General features: G+C 36.2%; 1 protein-coding gene across 5 annotated transcripts in view; it reads right to left on the bottom strand.

Moving 5' to 3' along the window:
• Window positions 1-20,684, bottom strand: part of STAU2 (staufen double-stranded RNA binding protein 2) — a 169,899-nt gene that overhangs the window by 82,596 nt on the left and 66,619 nt on the right. For all 5 annotated transcript variants that reach the window (XM_077783200.2, XM_021530600.3, XM_021530601.3 and 2 more), the window contains exons 10-12: window positions 19,127-19,258; window positions 15,077-15,137; window positions 1,778-2,085 (exon numbers count right to left, since the gene is read on the bottom strand). In XM_077783200.2, the coding sequence (XP_077639326.1) occupies window positions 1,778-2,085; window positions 15,077-15,137; window positions 19,127-19,258 (501 nt within the window). The remainder of the gene's footprint in view (window positions 1-1,777; window positions 2,086-15,076; window positions 15,138-19,126; window positions 19,259-20,684) is intronic.

Genomic DNA, 20,684 nt, shown 5'->3' on the forward strand with positions numbered 1-20,684 from the left:
TGCAGTAGCTCTTGGGTCAGTCAGGACAAGACAAGATGTGAAAACTGTGCTCCATACTGCAGCTGGGGAGAATGGTCCTTCCTGGAGTCTCTGCAAAAAAGTACCAGGGGACACTGGAGGATGACTCCTGGGATTCTGGAGTTGGGGATAAAAAGGATCCAAGGCCTGCTACACAGCAACTGAAAAAGGAATGCTGGCATCTTATGAAGGGTTCAAGCTGCTTCAGAAGTGATTGGCACTGAAGCACAGCTTCTTCTGTCACCCCAACTACCAGTGCTGGGCTTTTTCTTTCAAGAGGAATTATCTTCCACACATCATGCCACTGATGCTACATAGAGTGAGTGAACTGAGCTGATGATACAGTGAGCTTGAATAGGAAACACCAAAAGCTCAGGGATCTTGGAAGTTTGGAAGTCTTAATGAACTAGCATAAAGGTGACCATTTTTTATTAACATCAGAAGAGGAGGAAGAAAAGGTGACATGTGCTGAGGAGACCCCACCATATTATCAGCTACCAGAAACAAAAAAGTGATACACTTTCTTCACTGACAGATCCTGCTGTATTGTAGGGATACATCAAAAATGGAAAACTGCCACATGGACTGCTGTACAGCTAGTCACAGGAGCTGAGGGAAAAGGTGGATCAAGTCAGGCTGCAGAGCTGAAAGCCTCTAGCTGGCTTTTAATATCATTCAACAAGAGAAATGCCCAGCGCTCTGCCTCTGCACTGACTCATGGATGGTGACAAATGCTCTCTGGGGGTGGCTGGATCAATGGAGAAAGGCCAACTGGCAGCATGGAGGTAAACCCATCTGGGCTCCTGGAGGAACAACCAATGACTAGGGAAATGATACCTCTGCTTATATATATGTATATACATATATATATAGTTGGATCTGGGCATGTAGTGGCATATAGTGTAGGATTTGGGCATGCTATAGATGGTACAGAACAGGATAATGCCTTGGTTCTGGCCAGGACAGGGTTAATTTTTGCAATTGCTAGGAAGGGCCATGGCTAGAACCTGGATATTATTCCGTTATACCACCTCATGTCATCGCCAGGTTTGAGGGAGGGAGTCTCTTCCAGTCGAGTAAGCGTGGCAGAGGGCATACTCAGGTTATGGCTGTTCTCAGGGGGTTTCCATGGGAATTGTTCGTTTCTTCTACCCTCTGTCATTAGCACTGTTGCTGTTACTCTTTGTTTTCTTATCCCACTGCTGTTTCTAGTAAATTGTTCTTATCGCAACCCATGACATTTACCTTTTTTGTTTCCAGTTCTCCTCTCTAGGAGGGGAGGGGAGAGTGAGTGAGTGGCAGTGGTTTGGAGAGTGTCACTGGGACACTAAATTGGATAGTACCATTCCTAAACCAAAACATCACGTTACATTTAAGAGGTAAAGGGTGGGAAGCAAAAAAACCACTTTAATGACCTGGCCTAGAAGACAAATGCAAAGGTAAGGTGGTGCATCAGTAGCTTCTAGATCAGAGTTGAAGGGAGAAACCAAGAGGTGAAGACTCTCAAAGAAGTGCAAGTTAAAAGCATAATTTAAGCCTGTAATTATTTAAGGAGAAGAGACATAGGAGAGAAAGATGGGCTGCAGTAAGATAAGTGTAAGTTGGAAATCTGTATCTCCTGGACCCAGAAACTGCCTCAGACACCAGCTAATTTTACAAGATAAGTTACATGCATGCCCACATTCAAGAGGGCAAGAGCAAAACCTTGATGGCAACGCTATGATTCTGGCTGAAGAGCTTCATTTTCCCCCTCCCATACCTGAAAGCCTTGAATCCTTGCCAAATATTCCAGCTGTTTTGAAGGCTGCACTGTAGAACAGGGGGAAGTAGGAGATACTCCTTTTAGACCTATGGCTTCGGCAGTTGGGGACGTTCCATTCATGAGAAGTTCCCTGGCAATGGTGGCCGTGCTATTTGTGGTAGGAGATATGCTGAAGAAAGAGCTGGAAGTCTGGCTCATTTCTTTGGATGACATATAGCTTACAGTGGTACCAGGGGCTGATTTGTTGCGGCTTGCTTCCATCTCTTGATATACATCAGGAGAGAGATGGAGTATTCCCTTTGGTGCTGAAAACAAAACCAAAGATCATTTTCATTAGTTTAGAATGGGTTTGACATGTAGACAATTTTAATTAACATATTTTACAGTGAAAAACAAAGCAAGAATTTAGAAACAGTATATTTTTTTTACAGTAACTGTAAATGAAGTCACCCAATATATTTAGAAACAAAGCAGATCTGAAGGGGCCCTCTTCTTCCTCTTCCCCAACTCTTTTTAAAATGGTACAAACCCTAACTTTAAAACTAAACTGTGGCTAGCATAGAACACACAGTATGAACAAAAAATATTTGAAGACCTACAGTGAGAACAGATGTTACTTCAAAATAGTAGCACAATCATTATTTCCCTACATTCTTCCACCTCATATCTGATACAATAATTTAGGCAGTTTTTTCGCAAATAATTGAAACTAGTCTATATAAGCACTGTTGCCACCAGGAGTAATTTAGTTTTTTTCTCTCACTTACAGCTGGTGTTTGTACTCCCTAGCTGCTCTATTGCCAGCACCAGCACCTGTAGGACCATGTAGGGATATTCATGAGAATGAGCTGCTGGAGGCAAAGGAAGGGCAGTGTGGTTCCTTGCAGTAGCAGCAATGCCTCGAGTGCTGGCTCAAAGTGTTTGCTGAATCACAAGGGCAGCCTGTGGTTAAAAAATCTTAAATTTCCCTGCAGCCATGCTTACAGTGCTAATGACTCTGATGTGGCTGACTGCTCTGCAGTGAAGAGGAATTTATTTATTTCTTTATTTAGCTGCATATCCTATAGTTTTCATCCTATAGTTTTCAAATAGTTACTTGCCTTTGAGGACGTTTATACTGAAAACAGAAAGAATATATTTGTCCTACTTAATATCAATAGGAGTTAAGGTAAACATTAAAATAGCTAGATTTATTTTTATGAAGAACTTTTAAATATTTCCAGTGAGATGTAAATTAGGGATAATTTATCTACATTTAAACATTTTGAATACCTGTTTAGAAAATATCTCAATCCTAAACTTGCTTGGAAACAGAAATACATATTTTATCAGTTTTGCTGATAGTCCTGTGCATGGAAATGTGCAGAATTAAGTCTGAAGTTTGCTAGTTTTCTTACACAATCAAACATTTTTTTGAAACACAAATAACCAGTTGGCTGATACTAGAGGGAAACCTTTTTCTTATTATTAATGCATCAGTAAATGAGCTTGAAATGTGTAATTTCATATTAAGAACATACTTTAATCTTCTAGCATATAATATGAGTGAACCTGAGCCATATGGCATTTCATTCTAGGGATAATAAACCTGTTTGTTAACTGATTTAGTAATCCCAAGAGAAATCAAAGGGTTCAATGTTTAATTCATTTGCAGTACATATTAAATTAATCTCAGAAAGTAGAATAAATTCAAAGAGGAGGAAATTAATTTCCAGTATGTAGGAAAGATTCCCTTAATCCTAGAAGTGCAAGCAGTACTTTTAAATAAAATGTCTACCACAAGGAGAAGACTCAAAAAATATTACCTGTAATTAATATCCTCATTTTCAACTACATGGTGAAAATGGAACTTCCTCACTGCCGACTCAGCAAACTGCTTACAGGTGAATCTTTTAATTGATTTACTCATACATTTGGCTTTTAAATTCACATTGCTTTTAGAAATCTGGAACATCTGCTATATAATTTACAAAGATGTATCTGTTATTCACCTGATTGCTCTCCCCACCTACCTCCTAGGGAGTCTGGTTGGATCCTGAACATTAATGCTTTTACCTAGTTTAGAACTGGCTCCAAAGGCAGTAGACTGAACTCCAGAGCTGAACTCTAGAGCTAAGCACAAATTCAAGACAACTCTACTAGGAAAGATGGAGGATAGGATCCCTAAAATATCTTTTTGTCCATCTGGGACAATTTCAAACATAATCTAATAGATAAACAACTGTGTAAATACATAGCATTATTTTATGGCACACTACATGAGAAGAGAGACTTTACACACTTTTCCTGAGGCTGTAACCTCCAAGGTCTACCTCTGCCTGTATTTTTAAAGTCTTACACAAGACATAAGATTAATGAAAATTGAAAAAAAAAAAGATAATACGGATCTTGATAGTTGACATTAGGTTACAAAACCAAACAGCAGTAAAAATACTGAGTGGCAGGTGTTCACCACCTCCTAAGAACTGCCCACTGTAAATCCGATTTCCCACGAATATTTCAGAAACAGAAATGTAAACTGAACAAAAGATAAAACAGTCTACTTGTTTAGAAATAACATGATATTAGCTCCCCCAATAAATTTTAGAAAAACATAGTACAATGTTAACTTTATAAAAAGTTTAAAGAAGTTTAAAATCAAGTCCAGTGCTGCAGATGTCTGTTCCATTGATGTAATATTACTTAAAACAAACATTTTACATGCTTTCTCAGCCATTTCACTGTTTTTACATGATCCACCCAAATATCTAACTGCTGTCTGGAACAATGGTTTGGAATACTTCCAGATTACTAAGCTTTCTAAATGTTAAAATAACTAATATGCAGCATATGATGAATAGAAAGATATTGAGCAGAGTATAGCAAATGCTCTTAAAGTACTGACTTTAATGGTGATGTTAAATTAATAATAGTACTTTTACACTTTGCAACACCTTACTGCTAAAGACTTCAAAGTGCTTTATAAGCAATAATTAATTTAAATCATACATTGGCTCTGAGAGGCAGATATTATATTACCATCATTGATTATCTCTGGAAACAAAGTAATGTAATATTCTAGACATTACATTAATGTAGTTGCAAGATATTAACTTTTTATATTCAGGGCCTATGTTTCATGAAGCTTCTTACAAACATGTTTTTAAAAGCCAATAAAAACTTGGTCTCTTTGAAAACTTCTATAAAACATATTAATTGTAATTCATTATGTATTTTTAATGTATTACTGAGGTTATTTTATGTATCATTCTTCACCATTGCCTGCTTACTTCAATTCTGCTGTATTACAGGAAAGTGTATGAATAGATTTAGTTACAGTAGTAGAGTTATCAAATGACAAGGGATACAACAACAACAGAGGATTAAGTGCAAGAACAAAAGAACCCTTCAGAAATTATCTTAATTTGTCTTCTAATAATCAGTTGATTAAAAAGCAGGGGAAAAAGAAATACTATCCTCTAACACATTTATGCATTGCAGGAGAACATCTCCAGTAAAACATTTTCATTTTTTTTTATTTTTCATCTAAGAAAAACTTTTGTGTCCACTAAATATTTATCCCATCCAAGCTTCACCATACTCCACAGGAAGAATTGTAATTACTAGGAGTATCAGGATCTATAATAGACCAACAACACTGCACCTTCTGGTGGACATTAACTTAGAGGCACATTTATGAAACATGTTAAAATAATTTCCATTTACATTATTTAAACCTGTGGGCAAATGCATTACAAAAATATGCAGGCTAGCTATGCAATGTAATCACTAACATTTTAAAAAACATGTCTTACTCATCATTGGCAGTAATTGTTTGCAGTCTCTCACAATCTTCTGAAGTCTATGAAAACACACCAAAGACCTTTCTTACCTAAGAATAAATTTCTTCATTTTCCATTGTTTACTTCTGCTGTCACATACTAGATAATGGCAAAATAGCTAAAAGGCAAATGTATGAATAAGATACAAGATGGCCCAGTGATCCTTCATGTGCTTTGCCTGGAAATGTAATCGCAGCGCTTTGATTTCACCTTTTTTTCACAGCAGCCATAATAGAGATAATCCCTGAATATTCTGTTTGAGTGATATTATTTTTATCCCTAACCCTTTCTGTTCAGTGTCCCCTGGGCTGGGAAGACATGAGGACATTTCTACAAATGGGTCCTCCACTTTCTGGGGTTTGTGGTAAACAAAACTAACCATTAGAAAAACCGTCTGCATGGGTAATGGGATGAAGAACAATGACTGACAATATTACTAACAAGCCTCAATGTAATAAGACTGCAAAAATGGAATTTGCTGATACAGGAACAGTGACAAGTTACCCCACAGCAGTGGGCTACTAAATTAAGAAAAGTTCAGAGTGATGACAGCATTTGCCTGCACACTCAGAGCTCTTAGAGCCTACACAGGTACCTATTTCCAATTTTCTGTTTCTGCCAGGAAGATCAGAAAACATGTGAAGTTGAGGTTTCAATTTTATCATTCAACTACACAAGATGGCCTACAGAATCAGGCTTGTGTTGTCAATCTACCTTTCTCTTCTATACTTAATCAGGAGTGCAGGGATACTCTTCCTCTGCCTTCACTCAATGACTTCTCTGGTTCAGGGACACTCACTGACTTTTCACATTTTTACTTGGTCTAAGCCACAACTTTATTCTTCCTCGGATAATACAGTTTTCTCCCCAAATTTTTGCTTATCCTACAAAAAAGCTATACTTGTTCATGTGTCAGAAGCAGTGCCAGCTGCAATGGCTTCCCCTGACCCTGCTAAGAGCACGTTCTTCCCTGCACTACAACCAGTGATATGGGACATGGCACAAAGGAGTGTTTTCATGTCTTGTGCAATGACGCAGAGCAAACAATGGTAAAATTATGTATATGATATGCTCCTGAATTAAGTTTAGCACCCTTGTATTTGAAATAACCCATCACTAGATGAAGAAAAGACTGTTCCTAAGGAAATAATCAGTAGTTTTGGAACTAAATAAAATACTTGATAGATAATAATCAGAAAGCTTTCTTTCAGATTATGCTATCTGTAGTCACATTGAATAAAGACTTCCTATAATGTGGTACACAAAGTACAGGGAAAAATCTTGCAGTAAGGCTGTAAGAAGGAAATGTTAGAACTGGATCTAATCCTGACTCCAAAATTTTGTACATTAAAATGGACAAGAACTTAAGAGGCATAGGGGATACTCAAATACAATAATTACTCCGTAGAACTGGCAGGTTCTCAACAGGCCCTAAAATATGGCCCATTACAAATCTACTTACATAAAAAAAGAAAAAAGAATTTACAAAACCAAATAACTATTTCAGTAACAAGACTGAAAAATGTAAATATTATAATAAAAATAAATGATGGTTTTATACCCCACTCAGTGTAAAAGGCTATTTATATACTAGAAGATCTTCAAATTTCATTACCTCAGTAGGAACTCAGAAAAGGTCAGTCAGACAATTGAATAGGCAAATAGTATGGCCATTACGTTCTCAGCAATTGTCTACACACAATTTTGGCTTGAAATACCAAGCTGCAATCATTACTTACTTAATACAGCTATCCACGGTATTTCTAAGCCACCAGCTACTGCAATATTCAGACATGAAAAAATGTTTTGTCATTACACAATGTCTTTCAATCAAAAGATCTCGTCTACATGACCTTAAACAAACTGATGTTATATAAAGCCACTCGTTAAAATACAAACTTTGTTTAACCTTATAACAACCATGGTACTGAAGTATATACTATTTAGTTCTTCAAGAAATCAGGTCTTGATCTCCCTAATTTCACGGGATTTTTTGTTTAGCCAAAACAGAAATTGCAGTATCGCAGGATTTAAATTGTATGTATAAATAATACATTTATTATTTAACTAACATGACAAAAGTCCTTTGAGTTCTCCCCTAGCTTTAATGCAACTTGAATACATAACATTTTGGTAAAAAATAAGACACAGTGTTTGCAGTGAGGAATTTCTACAGGACATTCTATGAAATATTCCAATAGACAGATGAAACGTATACACTGTAAGTTTTACATGGTAATTTCTGCATCATAATTTCCCAGCAATATGTCCACGTACTACATACCCAAAGATTAAGACTGAGCAGGTTCAGAAAATAACCAATCACAATACAGAAGAAAGGTCACTATGCTTAGCAGTAAAGAGGATCAGCAAATTTGGAGCAGGAGCAAATCAAACTAGTGAGCTGGCAGATCAAGGTGCTTTTAACAGCTGCTAGAAAGTGATATTTGTGGGGGGAAAGCAATTTAGGAGAGTGCCTAAGTGCAAATGGAGGCAACCTGTGCAGGCAAGACCATTCATTAAGAGATTAAGAGGGGAATGAAAATGGTGATGATGAAAACAAAGGCCTGACCCACACATGGAGAAGAGAGGAAATAATAAGCAGATCTACTAGACAAGGACAGAGAGGTTCTGAAGCTAAGAAGGCCAAGGGGGCCATCAACACGCACAGCATATGTATGAGTGAGAAGAAAATCAGAGGAGGAGAAAGCAGTGTTTGATGTTGAAAGGGCATGAAACAAAGAGTGGAGAATTAAATTTTAGTTCTGGCAGCAACAAAGCTTCAGTTCAGGAGATTCAGTTTTTCAAGGACATGATCATCTTAGACTAAGGGTGAGGTACATGGTGGGTTCCAGGTTGGAGGGAAGGGAACTGGAAAAGGAGAAAATACTCCAGAAAAGTGGAAGTATTTAGAGTTAACACTGTACTGACATGAATTATGTGATACTGCTCCATTTTCTCACCTGAAGACAGAAAACCAAATGCAGATACTTAGCATAATTACATAATTAAATTTTAATTTGAGAGTTAACATCAAAAAAGAGCTCTGCATTTCTGCTTCATGTGCAGATTTTTCTAAAGGAATAGACTAGCAACCTTGAAAAATATAATTCATATTGGCCTTTTAGGAGACTGGTAAAAATGAAAGGAAACATGATCTGAAATTATCTCTATCCATAGAGCTAGCTGTCTCTTGCCATGGTGGCTGCTTCCTCTTTATACATTTTATACACCAAAAGCTTGATGGCTAAGCAGTCTCCCAGACAGCTCTTTCTTTTCTTGAGGGCACCCAAACCACAGACCTCATAGCCCAAGTCTGTATTTCTTACATATGCACAATCTGTACTACTCAAGAACCAGGCAGCAGGTTTCTCACAACTCTTTGTTTTTTATCTGGGTCTAAAATAGGCAGAATATCTGCAAACCAGCCAGAGAACACCTGAATACACATCTGCCCTTTCATTCACAAAGGTTTAAACCAACAGGCAAACTACACTCATGATTACTTTAGATCACTCCTTCCCTGTGAATTCCTTATATTTTAAAAGCATCTGATTGTTTCTTTTTTGGCTGCAAATCATATTAGATACACATCTCCAAAAGGCAACTGCCATTATCCAGATGACTCTGCACTCCATGAATACTCTCCTTCTGCTGAAGAAGGAAACTAAGTCTCCAATGCTCTGGGCACATGCTTAAAACACTAGGCTCTTTATAAACACACACTGTACTCTAAACTCAGCAAAGAAATCATCATCTCTGAAGATGCAAGCTGTGCAGAACTTTAAGCACTTAATTGAGCATCTCAAAAGGGGAAATGTGGGAAATAGAGAAGGACCACTAGCAGTTGTCTTATGCTCCGGAGTTGAGCTCAAATCCCACTCACACATAAAAATGCTAATTTGGATCTTGTCACTAGTTCTCAAAACAGCAAAGAAAAAATAACACTCCCCTGTTTTGTTAATATGTTTTTTAATATTAGGTGTTTTAGAAGTTTTTTTCAACTATCAAAAAAATTATGCAAGAAGCATTTAATTGGTATTATACTGGATAAAATTATTTTCATTGTTAGATGAAACTGAAAAATAACACATCAGTTATTAATAATGCCAAATGCAGCATGGATTTCCTAGTTTCAGTAAATTAGGAAAGAAATAAAATTGAACAAATCTCCTCTGCTTCTAAATTTAATTTTCCAGTATCTTCAGTTAGAAAGAAAATTTAATTAGTAAATTAGCAAATTAACTGAGTAGTTACAGAGGCAAGGTATTATTTAAACATAACTAGCTGTGAATAGAGACTCTAGTCAAGGCTGTGAGACATATAAACTGAGGACAAACGGCTCAGCTGAAGGAACTGCTCTATTGATGGTATAATGCTCACCTGACAGTTTGTTAGCTAAAAATACCCCACAAAACAGAACAAAAGTATTAAAATGAACAGATGGAAAACTATTGTCCTGTGGCCTTTCACCAAGTAAGTGGTGTTGTCAATCCCTTTATTGTGGTTTCTAGTCAGAAGGGCAAATAATTCAGCAAATATTTAGTGATGTATCAATGTAACTCCTAGCAAGAGTACATTACAATTGACAAAACTGAGTAAATTTGGAAGCAATTCAGAAGCCAAGTCCAATGCAAAAGCAGCACTCAGCAAGTAAAAATGCACACAATCCACTATAAATCACCTTTGAAATATACCCAAAAGAATTACATATTTCAGCAAAATATAACACACAAACATTCTGATTAAAAATGCCCAAACTACAAAAAAAAAAACTTTGTTCCAAAACTGTAGACTTCTGTTCCTGCTCATGGAAACACAGGGGTATTAAATTATATACTTGAAGTTTTCACCAAGATCCCCAGTTGAAAAACAAACAATCAGAGGACTATATAAAAAATATCTTTCTGAAGCTACTGAGGGCCAGAACTACAAAGTTCAAATAAGTTTTGTTTCCTTCAATGTGAAGATGTATTAGTAAGCAAAATTTCATAAATATATAATTTATGTTGCATTTATTTTCTCCAAAAAGCTGGTGAAGATATATCTAAGTAAGAATCCAAATGTAGCCATACATTTAGGGCTTACAATAACACCAAATATTTTTGTATTTTTATATGTCTTAATCTAATATTGAAGTAGAGTTTTAAAAATACTAAAATGTTATTTACAGAAAAATATCAAATTTTCTCATTACAGACTTAAGAAACTCTTCAGAATATCTATTTGGTTTTTTCTCTGCTTTTTCTTTTTTTTTGGTCACTGAGAACAATTGTATGAGATCAAGTATCTTTGTTCCTTAGCAGATCATCTGTTCCTGCTGCTCCTTTAGCATCTGAAATCATAATCATCTGTTGGTGACAATCTAATCATCTTCACAGTAACTAATTGTGATGTCACAAACAAATGGTTATGATTTCAGGTGGTGAACAAACAGCAGGAGCAGATGTACTCTGAAGAACAAAGACTGTAAAGTCATGCACGAATCCCAAGTAATAAAATGTTAGGCAACAAAAACAAAGAGTCTGTCCTTTAGAGAGAGGTAGGATTGCTCTGAATGTGTTTTTTTAATTATCAGGTTTTCAGTACTTTGGGACTCCCAAAACTGTTAGAAATAAGTGAAGGAAACCTATACAATGGAAAACTGAAATTGGGAGACATGTAAAAACAGTTATGGTAACTTTTTTCCTTCTTAGAATTATAATATATAAAAACACAATTACATTGTACTTTTGTTACACTGTTCTTCATAGCTCATCTACAGTTTCTCCTAGAACACTTTCTGTATGATGTTTGTGATCACCACATCCAGAAATACAAAGCAAAAATATGTTTCCTTGAAAATGCACTTTGTGATAGGATTGTTCTTTTGTTGCATGTTTTGTTTCTGTTGATAACCAACTTAAATCAAGAGAGAAAAATGATATTCTGTTTACAGTAAACATTTTTTGTATGGGCTTCAAATGCTTCTGGTCCGCTCAGTCTCTCAAAGTCTCTTCCAGAGGCATAAGGGAAAAAACTCAGTCAATGTCTTGTCATTTCACATGTGAAGAATGTCAAAGATATCCCAAACCAAGGAACCAATAGCTTTGTGTTTCATCTTTCTTTGAAATTGTGAAATGAAGAAGACAGGTAAAGAAGTAAACCTGTGGGAAGAAGCTTTGCCAGTGAGTAGGAGGAACAGAAGTGAGGTTTGCCACATGGATAGTGCAAAAGTAACATGATAGAGGGCAGCAGGAGAAGTTAATATTAAAGGATATTTAATAGGGAATACTAAATAGATATTGAGCTACTAATTAGGTGGATACAGACTGTAGCATATTTCTCAGCAAAAACAAACGACATCATAAGAGTACAATGAAGTCTGTTCCTCAACTGTACTGAAATACAGAATGGTTATGATTTTTGTTTTCTGTTTTACTGAAGTATACAAATTCCCTTTACTATTCCAGTTTTATTTGTCTCAGATGGAAACACAGGGCATTATGCACACAATAAAAGACTATCTGTCTGCAAAAGGAAACTGATGCACAATAGCCTGTCCTAGCAGGACACAATTGTTTTCCTGGAATAAAATTACTGGAAATATGAATAAAAGCTGCCAAATGGTAGATGTAGCAATCTCAGAGCCTCAGATTTTCAAGACCACTGAAAGTTATGTTTATGGTAACAAGAAATGCAAACTGTACATTTCTCTTTTAAGAAAAATACAAAAGGGAAGAAGCTGCTCCATTTGCCCTCTTTTAAAGCTTCCTAACTAAAAAAAAATACTTAAAAAACTTCAAGAGTAAATTCACCTACCAAAAAATGCTGTTCTTAAAAATAAACTAGTAAACTCACACCTGAAAGGATGTGACATTTTTTATCTGTGGAACTTGTTTGGAACTGACTTTTAAAAACCTGCACTTCACAGGTGCATGAGAGATCATGCATAGAAGTGATTTATTTTATTCAAAACACCGTGGCAGTGTGGCTGGATAAGCATTTGAGCAATCTGGTCTAGTGGGTGGCATCCCTGCACATGGCAGGGGTGGTTGGGACTAGATAATCTTTAAGATTCATTCTAACCCTCGAACATTCTATGATACACTTTAATCACCTGCTTATTATTAATGTTGCCTCTAGATTGGAACCCTCAAAAAAAGGGGTTAAGGGATTAAGAACAATGGTCTCTGAACAAATACTCCATGTCTATTGGCATGCTCCATCTCTTTCAACTTCCAATTTACTTGTAGATCAGAAGAATGGAAATGAAGGCATTGAGCACTACAGAAGTTTCCCAGAATAAAAACCTGTTTCTGTACTGTGGCTCTAGTGGGTGCAAAAAGGTCTGTGAAAAATAAGTTATTTAGTTAGCACAAGTTTAAAATATAATTTTTGTCAATCTTGTCTCCTATTGAATGAGTTTGCCTTTGTGTTCTCCTTCTAGATTTGGATTTAAAGGTATAACTGTCAAAGTTGTCTTGCAGCCTAAGAGATTGCTTTTTTTGTTGGTTTAACAGAAAATTGTGGATTCAACTCTAAGTATCTCTGCTACAAGATACTGAAAGGACAGGAGAAAAGATAGACGTCTTATTCTGCTGTCTCAAACTCTAAGATGTTAACATTTGAAGATATTTCAGATATTTGAAGATCCTGTCCTTAAAGATTTTGACAATACAAATAGAAATCATCTAAAATTATTGATGGGGATTGATGACAGGGCTGTAAGGAAGCTATTAATGAGAAGACTTAGAGCCTGTAGAATCCTTCCTTTCAGGGAAACACAATGGCATGTGCTGAATCCAAGATCACATTAAACACTAACAAACTGTTGTGTAGGTTGAAGCACAAGTTATTCCCCAGGTCTCTGAGTCCCTCTGTGCTGACTGGGAAGACCATATATATATAATGGAATACTACTGAAACTCCTTAAAACCTGCTTTTAGGACCATGTCTTTCAGATGTATACGGGCAAAAAATAGAAGGTAGCTCATGCGTGTGTCCATGTCTGTACAGTCCTAAGGTGAGGGAGATAATGTTTGGGACCCTTAAGAATTTCAAATCTACACACAATTCTAGAAAAAATCCAGGGCTCATGAAAAAGCAAAAAATAACTATTTGTATTATCTTTACCACTTTAAACAGCAAAAATCTAGCTATAAACTCATCAAGTTCTGTCCTATTTTTTACCTGTTGCAGTGAAACCGAATTCAATCTTCACCAACAAGGTTCCTTGGGCTTTTTTGTCTTATAGACAAAGCTCAGGGAAGAGCAGAACTACCAGTAGCAGAACGTCACCAGAGTCAGGGATGTTGTGAGAAAAGCTAGAAATTAGCCCATATAAATAAAGAATCTCAGAATTGCAGATTGGGTCAGGCTGGAGGGACCACAGTGGACCATTTGGTCCAGTCCCTCTGCTCAAGCAGGGTCATCGCAGAGCACCGGATTGTGTCCACATGGTTCTTGGATATCTCCAGTATAGGATACTCCATAATCTCTCTGGGCAACCTGTTCCAGTGCTCAGTCACCTGGACAGTAAAGTTCTCCCTGATTTTCAGGTGGAACTTCCCATGCATTCATTGGGCCAAATGGGACATAGCTTAGTGTGCTAAGTCAACCAGCTTGTATCATTATGAGGCCACTCTCTCTTCTGTTCAAAAAGTCATGGAGATCAGAAGAAATCTCCAGTGCCTGGAGAAATGCATTATACTCAAAAAAGGCAGGCTGGTCAGCCTCATTCTGGTCCCTGAGAAAATCATGCAGTCCTCTTAATGCCATTTGCAGGCACACAATGTGATTATCTTTCATGATAATATGACTGATTTCATGAATGGAGAGCAGTGGATGTCATTTACCTTGGCTTTAGCAAGGATTTTGACATCATGTATTCCCCAATATCCTTGTCTCTAAGCTGCGATTTTAGAGTAAAGAAATAAATTCCTAGATAATAGAAATCTGTTGGGACCCAATAGCAGCCTTCTAATATCTAAGAAAAGGTTGTCAGAAAAGATGGAGCCAGTCTATATACTGAGGTATATAGCAGAAGAACAGGAGATGACTGTCATAAACAAACAGGAGATGTTATGACAAGGATATAAATGGAAAAAAAAAATCAATGTGACGACAATTAAGCACTGGAACAGACTGCCCAGAGAAGCTATGAAACCTTTATCACTGGAGAACTGTGAAAAAGCCACAAGCAACCTTATTTCAACTCTGCACTGACTCTGCTTTGAACAAGCAGTTTAGGTGACCTCCTAAAATTCATTACAAACTGAAGGATTCAATAATTCAATGAGTAGATAAAAATTTCCTTGTTTCTGCACTCGTTCATACCTACACTCACACACACGACACTCAGGAGTTAATTCATCTAATTGCAACAAAACCCCTGAAATATTTACAAAAAGCATTTCAATTGTCTTGAATAATCCAAATCATACAGAGACAAAGAGAAATAAATATCAATATAAATTTAGAAAGCAATACTTACTATTACTTGTTGGCTCAGGAAACCCAACATTTTGGCCATTCCAACTTTTGTTTTCTCCAAGCTGAAACAGGTAGAGAAAGACAAGTAAGTAAAGAGCAAACTGCTCCCTAAACAGAACATTCCTATTTATAAAGTTAGTTGAAATATATTAAAAAGGATGAGTTGAGACTGCTACATCTGTTCACAAAATGTTGCTAACTCATCTTCATTTTTGAGTAAGGTAGGTTATTTGAGTAATGTATCCTTCATGAGTAAACATTAACAACTATTGCCTAACACTGAAATATAAATGTTTCCCCAAGGATTAGGTTTAACTCAATATGTTACCAAATCAGACTTAAATAAAATTAAATGTTTTAAGCGGCTCTCAAATGAAAACATAAACAGTCAACAGAGAAGTTACATTCTAAAACACGAAGATCCTAATTACCGCTTATGAAGGAATCTGTAAACACTATAAAGTACTTTGGGTGTATTTTTAAAATATTTACTTGTTAGGAACCAATTTAGTCACTAAAGTGGAAGTAAAAATTATTACAATTTTCCATTATTTTCATGTATTTTGGAGGAAGCTAATTGTCTTCAAATTAATTTTACTATGTTTAAAACAGAGTATTACTCTGACATGGAAAAGAGGAACAACTAACACAGAGGTTCAAAATGAAGCCACTACTGAGGTTTACACAGTAAATAAGATGGCAATGTCCTAGGTTTGTGTATAAAACTGGATAAAAAAACCCAAGCTTCCTCATTACATAGGAGGTATCAACAACCAGCTTTAGGAATGTGATATGAATGATCCCTTTCAGATTTCACTGGGATTTTTTATGCAAACAGAAAACTTCACAGCAAAGCAGGCTATATGCCAGAACAAAGTTGTAATCATTTGCTCTCAGAGATGGAGTTGGAAAGTGAAGGAGATGAGAAGGGAAATCAGCCAGCTGAAATCTGTGTCTGCATCTCAGAGATTGCATTAAGGATGTTTAGATTACTGCCGTGTCATAATACAGACCACTAGATGATACATGTTACTTGGAAAAGAGGAGGAGAGAGCACACAATGAAAAGCAGGTATTTCAATGACTGTTTCCCTGCTTTTCATCATCATGTACATCCCAAAGAGCCTTGGCAATGTGCTGTGAAAATGGGAGATATTTGATGGAAAAGGACAGGCACTGCAGTCAGCTTTCAAATTGATCACCTATATCCATACACTTTAATTTCATATAACTTGTTTTATTCATATTATGAAGCAGGTAGTATGTACATTTGAAAATACGGGTGACAACAGTTCTTCATACGAATAAGCAATATGAAATCTATAAATACGTTTGTATTTACTGCTGTTAACAACAGCATGCTTTTGTCAGGAATCCATTCTGACCATCTGTAACATGATACCAGCACAAGCACACTGTTACAATCAAAGAAGATTTCCAACTTTCCTCATTCTTCTCTTTTTTAATTGTTTATTAACTTGATCATGACAGGGAATTTAACAATTCCTCTATGAGTAAGCAATCCTTAGTACTGCTGCCTCACATGAATGCAATCTACCTTGGTTTTCTTCTCTCTAAGAGAATACAAGGGGCAAAAAAAACCAAAAAGGTGGAAACATGAAAAAATTATTACAACTCCCCAATCTTATCCATAGAATTAAAATTCTGACAACTGCAAAATGTCTCCCAGCATACCTCCAGATTGCTGTCCTCAAGGCTCTGCACAACCATTACTGATTTCTTTCCAGAATCAGTTTAAAACCCAGGAAAGAGAAGAGCCTTTACTCTTCTACAGTTACCTGGATTACTTATGCTGCCATCAGCACTACACATTGCTCTTATAATGCTCTTAGGTCTCCATTAAAACAATAAATACAGTCACACTTTATGTAAGAAGGTTAAGGAAAAAACCCACTGAATTTAGTTTAGTTTTTTTTTTTTTTTTTGAGGGAGTAGGAATGGAATGGAAAGACTTGAGGAAAAGGGGGCACAGGGGAAAAAAGAATTGCCTTTTTTAGCATCAGCAAAAAATATACAGGTGAAAATTATCTATTTAGATGCCAACCTGCTACATCAGCCAATCTACACTGGGACCCATTTGGATTCAAACACTGAAAGAAGTATTTTCTAATGGTATATCTTTATTGTGCAATTTATATACAAGGAATTTTGCAATGCTCAAATTGATAGAGATCTAAGGGCTATTTTCCCTCTTCTCCACCACAGTTTTGTTTGAGAGTTAAAATTGCCTCAGCTACACAAACTAACTTGTCCATTGCCAAATATGTCCAGACATAAACACAGAAGATAAAATCAGATGCTCTAGATATTTCATGTCCTTAAACCCCAACAAAGTTTTAAAAATTTGTGATGATTTTGTTATGATACTGCCACTACATGAAAGTTGAGTACTTCACACTTTTTGGATACAGTAACCTATTTGTTCATTGTATTCAGAATAATATTAGGCCATTGTACTAGTCCACCAATCCTAAAATGTCTACATCTGCAAGTATGCAATAAAGCCTGATTTTCTAAAGACAATGTACTTGTAAGAAATAGCTTAATAAATGTAGGGAAACAAAGCAGCAGCATCTCTTTTTAGCCACTCAATTTTTTGGTAAGGATTTCACTGTAACCACAAGTTTTCACCATGTAGAGCTCTCCAAAGAAACTATGTTGTGGGCTGATTTTTTTCAGGCTTTATCTCTGAAAAATACTAAGTTAAATTAGTTCACCCAATTTCAAATCCAAGAATAAAAACCCATGTTTTCATATTAGAATAAAAAAAATTAGTTTTTCTGGTTTTACTTGTTTTTTGGCAAAACTGCCAGTGAAGAAAAAGTTAATAGTTTTATATCATAGAGAGTATATTCTACAGCAGAAACGTCTCAGCATTCTGGTGAAAATGAATTATCATTTGACTCAGTCAGAAGCTTTTTTTTTAAATGGCCATGTCTGCACAGTGTGTTCTCACTAGGAACATCATCCAGCTTCCAAGTACTCTGTTTAGAGTATTTCACACTTGTCTATGACTAAGATATATAGTGAAGAACATAGTGAAGGTGAGTGTGAACAGCACACACATTGCTGCTACTCCCAAAGGACAGTGAAACAGAAGAAGGTGGGGCCAAGTAACCAGTACAGTATTTCTTTTCCTGGTTAGGAATACAGAACATCTAGAACAGAATACCTCCATATTTACATATACATAGATGTGTACATATATACTATATTCAGATTTATTATGTAGTCCTAGAAAATCCCAACAGAACATTTTGTTAGTTACCTAGTGCAGCCACAGTAAATACAAAAGTAATTATCAAAATATATACATGCAGTGAGCCTGTTTAGGGTCTGCAGCTTAGTCAAATACCTCACCATGTATCTTTTCAGAAAACAAAAGGCAAAACTTTAACAGCCAATTTTGGTTACAAACGCCTAATCAATAAATTCAAGAGAGGAGAGGAGTGGTAAGTTGCAGGCAGCTAACGTGGAAATACATACTTGCAACACATATGAATTTAAAATGCAATTCCTTCTTCATTAAAAAAAAAAGTGACGCACATTTTATTTATCAGTCATCAAATGTGAAAAGGCCATTATATTTCTGTAATGCTTTTAGTGCACATGCAATGGGAAGGTAAACACTGATTACTATTTCATACATGAAAGTTAATAATGTTGTTCCTTTCTGTTCCTTCTGTTCCTTTGGGCTCTCATGAATGCCCAAAATGGAATAAAAGCACAAGGTACATTCATCCTGATTTGTAAGTAGAAATAGGTGCATGGATCACATGTACACTTTTGCACACACACTATTCTATGGAAATCTGTTTCTGTTCCTAATTACTCTCAGAGGAGTAGAGGCTGCACTTAATACTAAGGGTAGCTGTAGAGCTGTAGCTAAACAAAGGCTAATCTGTGACAAGCAACTCTCTAAAACAGGCCATGCACAAGTTTAAGCTTCCAGTTTTACTAAGTGATTAGCTGATACAGCTTAAAAACCTAGACAAGGGTAAATTGTGGGCATCTTAACAATTAGTTCTCACCTTTTCTGTCTGGTCTTGAAGAGGAGTAGAGGCTTTATATCCCAGCTGTAGCAACATTGCTTCTGCTGCATTTCTTTTAGCTATTTTCTTGTTTGGGCCTGTCCCAGTAGTAATGTCATTGCCTACTTTTACCTTAAAAAGAAAATATTGATCATAATCATAATAAATGCAAGACTCCTTAATATAATATTCTTGCTGATTTATCAACAGCTGTCAGCTCTTTTGATGAAGATGCAATCTTGAAAAACCTACAGTAGTGCAAAAGGGGACTACAGTATTCACTTGGAAGGACTTGTTTAGATTTTTCAGAAGTTCACCAAATTCATAGCCAAGAGCTGCATTTTTCTGCATCTCAGTGCACACACAGTTACCTCTCTCTTCCACCAGCATCTGTGTTACCCCCATTCTCTCTCATGAACCTCTCCCCCACTCTGTTAACACTGGAATTGCCCCAGTGTCTGCACTTTCTCTTTCTTGTAGGAAGGAGTGTTGCCTGCAGCAGCTCCCCAGAATCATCAGGACAGTATGCAGAGCAATGGAGAGACAAACAGACTTGAGATTTAAGGAGAGTGGTTTCTAAACAAGGATGAAAACTGTATTTGCCTTCCTCCCACTTTGTTGCACTGCAAAGAACACAGGGGCTGGAACTGCTTACACCTGACAAGCTTTGATCCTAACAGTCCTTGGAAAGAAGGCTCCTCAGTGCACCTGTGGTCTGTCCAGTACAAAGGGTTTCTGACAAACATGATGTCTTTCATAATACTAGGAGAAATTAAAACCTCAAAATAAGGACAAACTGTAGGCAATGGAGATCCATAAAATGTGTGGCTCCAACTTAATCCTTGGCTTTGGTACCATTTTTAAAACTCTTGGAGCTGTATGTGTCTGGTTTGTGACATGAGCACTCTCACTGCTATTCATTCATAGCTCTTTGATTGGTTCATTAGTATTTTGCTTGGTCCATTAAGCCCTTCTATTTGCCAAATTGTGTCTCAAAATAGTGCACAGTTTCAAAACCATGTCAAAAAAAGAAAATAAAAATAAAATAAAAATAATAAAATCATCAAGGTGATCTGAATAACAAAAAAAAAAACCAAAACCCCAGAGGTCAAAAATCAGAAACAGTTTGGAAGGAGCTTAAAAAAAATTATAAAAAAAAGGCATACAAATGCTAAATAAAGAATATTTTATATTTTGTAGCTTATGTCATTCAATAATTCACTTTCCTTAATTTATCCTATATGTATTTTCCTAAAAGTTTAAATTCTTCTTTACTCAAATGCATCTTAATTCTAAATATGAAGAAGAGTATGTAAATTATTAATAATCATTAATGTCCCTTCAAAGCACATATATATACATCATTAACCAAAAAGATTTGTCTACCAAAGCCAGAAGTATTAATAATCCTGAAATATAAACTTTTTCTTTATCTATGCTGTTCACAACAATTAGAAAACAGCCAATCTGCTACGAGTTTATATGCAATAAAACTGAGGGACTTTAATGGGACAAGACAAAAAGACAATTTATAGCATAGCTCACAATAAATCAATGT

This window comes from Lonchura striata, chromosome 2, assembly GCF_050655825.1.
Source record: "Lonchura striata isolate lonStrDom1 chromosome 2, ASM5065582v1, whole genome shotgun sequence".
NCBI classification, from domain to species: Eukaryota; Metazoa; Chordata; class Aves; order Passeriformes; family Estrildidae; genus Lonchura; species Lonchura striata.